General features: G+C 28.6%; 1 protein-coding gene across 1 annotated transcript in view; it reads left to right on the top strand.

Annotated features, from left to right (window-relative positions):
• LOC106472027 (nuclear receptor-binding protein-like) overlaps positions 1-11,263 on the top strand; it is a 49,226-nt gene that overhangs the window by 17,111 nt on the left and 20,852 nt on the right. Inside the window, exons 5-7 of the mRNA XM_013932655.2 lie at positions 1,042-1,136; positions 4,774-4,857; positions 6,281-6,336. Of these exons, the coding sequence (XP_013788109.2) occupies positions 1,042-1,136; positions 4,774-4,857; positions 6,281-6,336 (235 nt within the window). The remainder of the gene's footprint in view (positions 1-1,041; positions 1,137-4,773; positions 4,858-6,280; positions 6,337-11,263) is intronic.

The raw sequence follows: 11,263 nt of genomic DNA, 5'->3' as shown, positions 1-11,263 counted from the left end.
ATATAGTTTAGGTAATTTATTTATTGTAGAAGTTTAATAATGGTGAGTGATTGTATATAGTTTATGTAATGTATTTACTGTAGAAGTTTAATAACGGTGAGTGATTTTATACAGTTTAGGTAGTGTATTTACTGTAGAAGTTTAATAATGGTGAGTGATTTTATACAGTTTAGGTAATTTATTTACTGTAGAAGTTTAATAACGGTGATTGATTGTATATAGTTTATGTAATGTATTTACTGTAGAAGTTTAATAATGGTGATTGATTGTATATAGTTTATGTAATGTATTTATTGTAGAAGTTTAATAACGGTGAGTGATTGTATATAGTTTATGTAATGTATTTATTGTAGAAGTTTAATAATGGTGATTGATTGTATATAGTTTAGGTAATATATCTGCTGTAGAAGTTTAATAATGGTGATTGATTGTATATAGTTTAGGTAATATATCTACTGTAGAAGTTTAATAATGGTGATTGATTGTATATAGTTTATGTAATATATCTACAATAGATGCTTTTTAATTGTAAGTGGTAGTATGTCGTTTTTTGTAAGGTCTTTTAATCTATTCTGCAGTTGGCTACAAAGTGTAAGTAACTGATGCCTGATTTACGTAATTATGATATTTTGTGGAATTTTATTGTCTCTCTGAACTTTGTCATTTAAAAAACATTACACAGTTATCATTGTTTTATTTTTTAGATAAAAATATACCTTTGTTACTAGTTTTAAGTTTCTCAGTCTTTGTTTTAAAAAGAAATAAAAGATACACAATAGAAATGTCATCCTGTTAAACAGAAATTAATGAAACTGAATGGAGAATAAATAAAGCATTTTTTTAACTGATCTACCCAGTAAAGCATTTCTCTTTATGTGCTTAAACTTTGTCACTAAACGTTTTTAATACTTTGTTCAAAGAGTTTTTCCCTTATAAAAAAAAAGAAGAATCCCTTTATTACTGTTTTTTTTTTAAATTAATTACATGTAACCTTTTGTCAATGGAGTTTGCTTAGATTTTGTTTTTGCTTTTTTTTAACAGCTATTTACACTCTTGTTCACCCCCCATAATTCATGGAAACTTGACTTGTGACACAATATTTATTCAGCACGATGGACTTGTTAAAATTGGATCTGGTAATGAAAAATTAATATGCTTTTTATTAGTATTACTCATGCATTTCCTAAACACTTTTTATTTTAAACTTATTCTATTGGTGAATTTCTTTGTTTTCCAAGTCTAGCACTAGGAACGAATAGGTTATTACCAAGTTAGCACTGGACACAAGTAAGTTATTATCGAGTTAGCACTGGACACAAGTAAGTTATTATTGAGTTAGCACTGGACACAAGTAAGTTATTATCGAGATAGTACTGGACACAAGTAAGTTTCTATTTGTATCCAGTGCTAACTTGATAATAACCTACTTGTGTCCACTGTTAACATGATAATTTTCTAATTTGTGTCCACTGTTATCATGATAATAACCTACTTGTGTCCATTGTTAATGTGATAATAATCTATTTGTATCCAGTGCTAACTTGATAATAACCTACTTGTGTCCACTGTTAATGTGATAATAACCTACTTGTATCCAGTGCTAACTTGATAATAATCTACTTGTGTCCACTGTTAACATGATAATATATTTGTATCCAGTGCTAATTTAATAATTTATTATCATGGCAACAGTGGACACAAATAATTTATTATCACGTTAACAGTGGACACAAATTAGGTTATTATCATGTAAACAGTGGACACGAAGTAGGTTATTTTCACGGTAACAATGGACACAAGTAGGTCATTATCACATTAACAGTGGACACAAGTAGGTCATTATTAAGTTTATGGTCTTCTTGGCTAACAGTTTATTTCTCATTGGTCATGTTTCATTGTACTTAATTTGCCTAAACAAGTTTTATATAGATAAGTTTCTATATTTAAGATTAGTTTTATGGTCAATGATCTGAAGATGTGTGGTTCTACTATATTGATTTATACTTGTGAGTTTATATAACTCTGTAGAAATTAGTCTGATGACCCCAATGGGATATTGTGAAACTTTGTTTTTGATTTCATGGGTTTGTTGTGTAAATGCTTCACTCTAAGACAGTTTTAGTTGTTTATGTGTAACGCTAACCTTGGGATAGAAAAAACCATTCCACATTCACTCTTAAGTAACAAGTGTCTATCTTTTAAGAACACTCATGTTTCTTTAACTGAAATCTGTACAGGTGTAATGTAATATTAATAAAGCTGTGACAGTTCATAATATGCACACTTTCAGTGTTTTAAACACGCACTTGGACATTTTTGCACCATTTTCTATATTCTATATAAAACCTAAGGGTAAAAAAATAATGTCCTTTTGAACCATTTTTCATTACACTCAAATGTGTAATTATATATCGATAGATATAAGCCAAGGGTCTATTGTATGTGCCACATTTTAGTTTCAAGATAGTTAACCTCAGTGTATGGTCAAAGTCATTTTTTTTCTAAAAGCTAGAAGATGTACTTTTTGTGTTCAAGGAAGATGTTGCTTTGAAATATTATACATCTTGATTTGATTCAATGTAAAATAAAAGTTTAAAATAAAAAATATAAAACATAACACTTTTAACCATAATTTGGCGTGTAAGCTGGCCAATACAGTAAAGTAAAATAAGGACGATGAATAGCCTTGTTAAAACCAAAAATGTGAATATTTTGGTTTAAAAAACCCTTTTAAAAATGAATATGTGTTCATTTTACATGGATTTTAAAAATTAGTAAATGTCTGACATTTTTCTTTATAGCCTTCTCCCTACTCACCAGCTTTTAATTTCTTTTAACCCTAAACTGTCTCTGATCTTTTGTTAAATTTTAATGAAATACTTACAGTATTTGGTCAAATACATGTTTTATTTCAGTACTTTTTCAGTGCATGTTCAATTACATTTTTCTAAATTAGTAATTGTTTTATTTCACAATACTTTGAACTTAGGCCTAAAAATATTCAGCAGTAGTCGTGGTTAAATCTTATTTTGAATATTAATTTATTTTATTTTATTCATTAACTAATATCTTAACACAATAAATTAAAAACAATTGTAATTTAAAATCTTTCAATTTGGCCTTAAAAATTACCAACATATCAGCAATGTAGAGAAAAATGAAAAGTTAAAAAATACAAATAAATCTAAATTAGCTTTTTTCATTCTAGAATAACCATACATTGTAATGGACAATTACACATTATTTATTGTTACAGTTAATAGATTTCATAATTTCCATAATTTGTAATGCTAGTAATAGTATTGCATGAAATATTTCTTTTATTTCAAATATGCAATTAAAAATACAAGATATTAACATGTATAGAAAATAAAATGTCCTAAAACTATTATAGTTTAACTGAACTTCAAACTGAATTGTAACTGAATGAAATAAGTTCTGTTAGTTGGCCGATGTGAACACCACAATAGCAAACAAAGAAACTGGGGCCAAATAATTCAAAATCTGTTATCAGAACTAGCTCTGCTCAAAAAATTGTGTAAATTAAAATCTTTGCTATTAGTAATAAAAAATACAATAGCAAATGTCAGAAAGAAAAAAATTTACATTTTTGATAGACAAGAGTCATGGCGTGGGGTTGTGCCTGTCTCCGTAAATCAAGAAGATTAGAGGCTATAAATTTACATTATGGCTTAGAAACATCTATACTATAAGTGGGTAATTTCTGCCAAACTGTAAAGATCATAAAGGTGGGTAGGAAAAAAATCTAAAATGGGCAATTTGAAGCATCACGTGATAGAAATAAATGAAGATTGAGAACTTATTAAATGTTTGATTTTGAGATTAAAACTAATATTATAATTTTTATGTCCAGTTTATTAGCATACATTGATAATATAGTCATTTAATTAAATTTTGAATATAACGGTAAAAAGTCATTGTGTCCACTCTGACCCTACCTAATGTTAGTTAACTGGTAAACATTACTTTATTCTGCCAAAGTTTATAATATAGAACTAATTTTAATAGCTTCAATAATACTTTTACTGAATTGGGTTTTTACCAGCTACATTTAGTGACGTGAGTCTTTATGTGTGTTTAAAAAAAAAAAAGAAAAAGATGTCATCAGTCATAAAGTTATACCAAAAAGTTGTTTTTCTCTGGTAGTATTTTTTCATACAAAAGTTCATCATTTATTAAATGAATTATTCTGTTATTTTTATAACTTAATACATACGGGTTTGAGTAAGACATTAATTAGTTTTTATGCAGATATTTTAACCACTATTGACAGTTTACCAAAGTAAGTCATTTCTATCTGAGCTTGAGTTTATGCTCACTTTTTAATTTCTGTTTATCTAACAAAATATAATTAGTCTTAATATATTGCAATCAAGCCATTTCATGGGTATCTGTGTAACTGTTAACCATTACTGCAGAATGACTAAGGTTTTATATATATATAGGTCGGGGGTTAGACCCTAATCATTCTATTGGAAATACTTTCAGTATAGTCTGAGTGGCCTGTTTAATAGTCGATCTTGCCATTGTATTACATAGTTTCATTTTAATTGTATTTATAGATGTTGTATAGAAGAATGTGAAAGCAACAATTGGCAATTAAATGTACTTTTTTGTTCAAGGAAGTCATTGCTTTGAAATATTAAGTTGTTGTTTTGTGTTAATTCAGAAATTAAATGTATCTAGTTGTATACAGATAGTCCCTGTTTGATATATATATCTAATGATCTGATCATTTTGGTCTTACACCAGTTGCTCCTGATGCTATTCATCGACATGTAAAGACCTGGAGACAGGACATTTCTAATGTTCACTTTATAGCTCCAGAATTTGGAAGTAAGTTCAATGAACTTTGACCATCATATGTAAAAGTATTTTAATTGAATTATCATCATTATCAAATAAAATAAATCTTATATAGATTAATTTTTATTATTAGTTTTTACTTCTTAAATTACAAAACATTTTTCAAACACTAAAATACTTTCAACTATTTAAAACCTGGTGTTTATGTATTGTTGCCATGGTACAACTATTACAACCTAATTCTGTTCCAGATAGAATTATCCATATTAATATTTTATTTGTACAAACAAAAAGTTATTACTAAGTCTTTCTTGATATAACGTGGCAACTCTTTTAATTTGCACTCTAACCTTCAAGTGGTGTGTCTGCTTCATCAAATTTGCAATTTTAGCCAAAGAAAAATACTTGGTTTAAAGTTCCCAGATTTTATTTCTAGGATTTTGTACATATGAAGTGATTTTTTAACTAGTGTATGTGTGTCACTTTTCCCAGTGTCTTGTTAAAACCTAGGATTACTAGACTTATTGAAAGTTATTTATTTGAAAAGCTACAAGCATGAATGAGTAAGACTTCATTTTACGTACCACAGTAATGTTTCTTCATTTTTATTGGAGATCCTGGCATATGTACTATGATTAACTTGTTTATGACATATTTAATAATATCAAATAAAACATTAATTTGATAATGCAAAATATAATTTCAAAAGTTTTAGATATCAAACAGTTGTACCTGAATATGAAAGAATTATATTTTTGTGTGCAAAGATAGGTTCAGTGACATAGCAGTCAATAAACCCAGTTATCAGAGTGTGTGAGAAGTTAAAATGGTAACAGTCAAACAAACAGCAAATATATTGATCTTGAGGACTCTTCCGAGCTCTGGCTTAATTGACTGTGAAAAGGTGTACTCTATTAAAGTATAACAATAATTAGATTCAAATATGTCTACGTCCTTTGAGGAATTTAATATCGTGAACATAGAACCAGTACGGTGAATGAAGTTGTGTATATAATTTGTGGATTTGGGCTCAGAATGAGTGAAGTTTGATATCCATTGAGTGGAAATGTATTTTAAGAACCCATGAGTGAAAGCAAAGGAGAATATGTCACCACATTATATCTGCCATATTCAGTGCTGACAATGCCTTGACTATGGGCAAAAGGTATTATTCAAAATTATGTAGTAGAAGCTAACGAGTTTTTCATGACAGACTTGTTTCTGGTAAATAAATTGACAGTGCTTATTGTTACTTATGAAGAATATGGTGGAAGCTGATTATCAGAAAGTGTGTGGGGAAGACGTAATTTCCATCATGACAAATTAATAATTAATTTTTCATGTTTTAAGTAAGACAAAAATGATGCTGATTTCATGACCCACGATATTTTTATAATTATTACCCTCTTAATAATTAACTTGGATGTTAATCAGTTTAAACATTTACTTACAGTCTCAGTGGTTACTCCAGCTGTGGATATCTATTCCTTTGGAATATGTGCCTTAGAGGTGGGTAAAAATTCATTTAAAAGAAATATTAGAAGATAAAGTAATAGACTTATTAACTCTTTCAATATGGGCTCGGTTGATTTGACCAACTGCATGACTGCTTTGTACTCATTTAAATTATTTATAGGTATGATACTATTAACTTTTAATATAGTGTGTATATCTTTAAAACATTTTGCAGTCATTCAGTAAATGTTATAAGTCTTTCACATACAAAAAAAAATCATATTTTTTAGTGAAGTATTTTAATTAAATATAATGTTCTTGAATATAATGAGTATTTGTTTTGAATAGTCCGTGTGCAAAGTGATTTTCATATTAAGATTAAAAATACTTTCTTCATCTCAAATTTAATTTGTATAATCTCTAAAACCTATTAAATTCATTTAAAATGTTTGTTTTCTGTAAAATTTTATATTTTATCTGTTATTATCTACAACCTAACTCTATACAAGTTTGGTCAATTTGACCAACCTCGTAACTACCCAAAAAACAATTTGAAATAAATCTAAATTACACTTATTTTCTCTCTAGAATGACTTCAAATTGTAACATGAAGTTACATTTGTTTGTCCTAAACTTTAAACTCATAACAGTATACATCTATTTATAATTAAAGTTTATTGCCCTTTGAATCATGTCTAACTACTATTCATGCCATTATAAGTTGTAAATCACTTGGGGAATGTGCAGCTCACGTTACACTGTCAAATTACTTTAACCACAAGCATTTTTATTATATTGTTATTATTTATTTTACCTACTCTAACCTTAACTAACCTAAAGAGATCCCTATTTTTACAGTTTAGTTACTTTTATAATAATAAATAAAGAATAAACATGAAAAACAAGAAATAAAGTACTTATCCGTTTCTTTATTTTTTTGCTGTCAACTGTCAATGACATTTAACCCTACTTTTTTCATACTAATGGTAATAATGCACTAAATTATTTTTATTTAATTAAATAATGCACTAAAGAACATAGACTAATAATGTGCAAAAAGCAGACAATGCCCCAACTGTCACAATTTTTCTGATTTTCTAACTATGCAACAAGAGCTGTTACAAATTCATCCAAGCTAGTCGTTATCTTTCCCATGGGAACGAAGCTTGTACTATCAGGGAAAATGACAATTCTCTGTTCAGAAAACAACGTATTATAGTGTCATTTGATAGATGAAAACCTTGGCTTTCTATTCGTTATACATAATATAGAATTAAGAGCAAGAGAAAATTATTAACAAATCCTGAAAGAGGGTATGTGATGGGTGGGTGTGGCAAGAGAGGTCTGATTTTTCTATTTGATGGCTCTGTAACCATACAAAAATTGAAGGCTATAAAAAAACTATGGTTTGTCTGAGCAATGACAATTTTATAGTGAGTAATTTATTTTAAATTTCATACTTATTGGAGGGTTGGAGAATAAAATAGAGAAGAGGGGATGCCTAGAGAAAATATGCCTACAGGAAATTCAGGAATTTTTTAAATATTGCCTTATAAAGTTAAGAACATAAAACTTTTATACAATTAAAATATGGATTGTTATCTGCGATTTTATCCTATACTAATTGGTATATCATAAACAAAAAGTAGTTTAATAAAGTTTTGAATGTAAGCCACTAAAACCTCATGACATGTGCAGTAAATGATGCCTGGGCAGGTAGGGTTAAAGTGTGCTTCACAAGTTTAGATGCCTTCATCAGTGTTGTGTATAGTTATGTATGTTTAGGTGTTGACTTACACTTCCATAATTGTATGGTTTTTGTGTTCTCTAGTGAAAAAGGAACATTTAGAATCATTAGAGATTTTGATGATTTAGGTTTTAAATTTTGTTATCCGTTGTTACCATAACTTCATGGAAGCACCACATCTGTGTTGTAAATGCCTTTGGTAACTCATCTTTACAATGAACTCATTTCTTAATACAACAGTCATGATAGATATAATATGCTCCCTCTCACACAGTCTACCTAACAGTAAGTTACTGTAAAACTAACATTAATTTTGTTGTTAGTAGATTAAAATGTCTTAGATAATTTATACATTAACATTTTGTTCTGATAGAAATTCATTTGTCCTTAAAGAGTTCGGACTTTGGCTGAAAGCCATTTTTTTGTCTATGCAGCTTATGTTTTAATAATGGTGACTGTGTAAAATAGATCGTGTTTCAAAGTTCTGAATGGTGACTGTGTAAAATAGATCGTGTTTCAAAGTTCTTTATTCTCTTTTAATAATGCTTTTAAATCTGTTAATTAAAAATAGTAATTCTTAGATTATTTCATGCACTCATTAGTCAAACTGATTGGTCAAAAATGAAACCCAGCATAAAAATTCATGTATTGACTGTTTAAACTTGTTGAGAGGATTCTAACATTTTGTGTTTTGACTGATTCAACGTTTAAACAGTTAACTTGTCAACTCGTCAGATTCATTGAAAGAGATTGTAACAACTCGTGTCGACTGATAAAACTTCTTGGTAGATATTTTAACAGCTCATCTGTTGACTGATTAAAAGAGATCCTAATAATGCTAGCTCTTTCCTTGTGGCAGGGTAAAAGTGTGCATGTCATAATTTTGCATTATTACAATCAAAGTTTAACATTATTATTAATGCATATCACTTGGCAAGAAAATGTAATTTATAATCCAAATTTTTATGTTATCTAAGTTTAATTTCAAAAATAAATGCTTGAAGAATTCTCAATCATAAATTTTGTGTCACTTGACCAATCTGAGCTTAGAATTCTTCACTCCAGAATTTGTTAACCTATGAAACAGGTTGCTGCAATATTTCCAACCAATTAGAAAAATGGAGTATTCAAAATTTGAACCTCTTACTTTCTTTATGTGCTAAGATGTCAAATTTATCAAACCCACCAGAAAAACCCTCTCCTCTCTCTGACTTTTGAGATTGTTTGCTAATCAATTTTACACAGCTGATAGACGTGTTTATAACCAATTAAAATAGTAGATCCTTCTCTATATCAAGCTTGTAACTATTCTTTTGAATTTGGCAGAGAGTTATTCACTTAATAGATATATATTGTTGTGTGATAATGGTTTTACCAATATAAATGGCTAACAGAAATTGTTTAACCCATTTTATAGGTTACTTAGAAAGCCAGATAAACTATAAGAATATTGAGAAGTTTTATTATAGTGACTGATATATTTGGCAAGGTGTTTGTAAACATTACAAGTCTGTTAGATTTTTTAGTAAAGTACCTATAGTCAAAATTTGTCTGTGAATTTTCAAAACCTTTACTGAGTCAATCTAAGTAAAATGTGATTTTCATGTTAAGTATAAACATACTACTTTTCATCTAACAATTTTCATATTTCATAACCTCTATGACCTCCTTAATAATCACCATATCTTCAATTTCATTATTTTTCAGAATTTCAACTTTTTACCTTTTCTCTTGCATTTTATTTTATAGTTTTATCGTCTGGATTATATGAAGTTCACGATGGGAAGATTTCCGTATGCCTGCATACATGAACATCTAATTTGTACTCATGCACTCATAGTTACCTAACCCTAATTTAATTTTTTTTCCAAGTCTTTGTCGATAGAAAAATTAAATTACCTTTCAGATATACACTGTGAAACATAAGTAATACATAAATCACTAAACCAGAATGTCTAAAAACAAATGTAAACCAAATGGTTTTCTAACTAAGCTATTTAAGGTAGAAAAAGTCATTAAATGCTATGAGCATCAACTGGAATACTATTAAGCACCTAATCAAATCATACACTGTCTAACATCTGTTCGTACCAGTTTCAACAGGATCACTGAAGGCAAGGAGTTTAAAATAAGCTTTTTCAATTTATTATAAACATGTATGTCAAATAGGAGCACATGGTTTTGAAAACTGCCTTGGAAGTTACATAGAGGAGGAGGATCACCTGTCTTGGATTGAAAAAATTATTTAGTTCTCACTACAGGGAGAAGTTAACAGGTCGAACCTGTAAATTTGACTTTGGAATTGTTTGTACATTGTGTCCAAGAAAGGCAGATAGTATAATATTAAAGTTATATGCATCATGTGACATACAGAAATAAAAATTGAGAATTTAACATTTTCTTTTGAAATGAATCAATTAAAACTTAGATAATATTAAAACTGGAACTATGAACTACATTTTGGTGCTAATTGTATTGATATTCATTAATGATAAAGTTCTTTACTTAAATTTTGAATGCAACTCTGAAACGTTGTAATAGGCACAGAAGAGCTAGGACCATACATAAAGGTTTAAAAGAGATTCCAACAATTCCATTGGTCAAACGTATTGAAAAAGATTGTAAAAATTCTTCTGTTGACTGGTTAAATTTGTTGAAACAGTTTGTTTTGGCTTATCGTCCTTTTTCACTCTTTCCAGATGGGTCACGGGTCAAAGGCCATGTCATTGTGTTTGTTGGCTCGCATTCAAAATTTTATTGAACTACTATTTTCATGAATTTATGTCATTAAATTTGGTATTAAACTGTAGATTATAATTCCAATTTTAGTATAATACATTATTATATTCAATTTCTTAATTTAAAAGTAAAATGTTAAAAAAACAAAGTTAAACACCAATTTTTGTGTGTCACGTGGTCTGTTGAATGCAGCACTGGTTCAGATTAGATATTGTGAAGTCAAAATACTAAGTCTTTAGTTTTGTATGAATTAGGAACTCAAATTACCAATATTGACAAACTAGAATATAAAATCAAAACCTCGTATCTTTTCTATTTGCTAAGATTTTGCTCATGTACTGAATTAAACATATCTTCCACATACGAAATTTTAAAAGGCTTAGCAACCTACTTCAAGCAGCAACCGAGTACAAAATTTGTAACTAGAAGAGATAATTGTTTACTTTACTTCTTTATTTACTTGTTTTATGTTTTAAGAAAAATAAGTTTAAGAAC

This window comes from Limulus polyphemus, unplaced genomic scaffold (genome assembly GCF_000517525.1).
Source record: "Limulus polyphemus unplaced genomic scaffold, Limulus_polyphemus-2.1.2 Scaffold5026, whole genome shotgun sequence".
In the NCBI taxonomy this organism is placed as follows: Eukaryota; Metazoa; Arthropoda; class Merostomata; order Xiphosura; family Limulidae; genus Limulus; species Limulus polyphemus.
The sequence above is the reverse complement of the archived record's forward strand: the minus strand, read 5'-3'. Positions and strand labels throughout refer to the sequence as shown.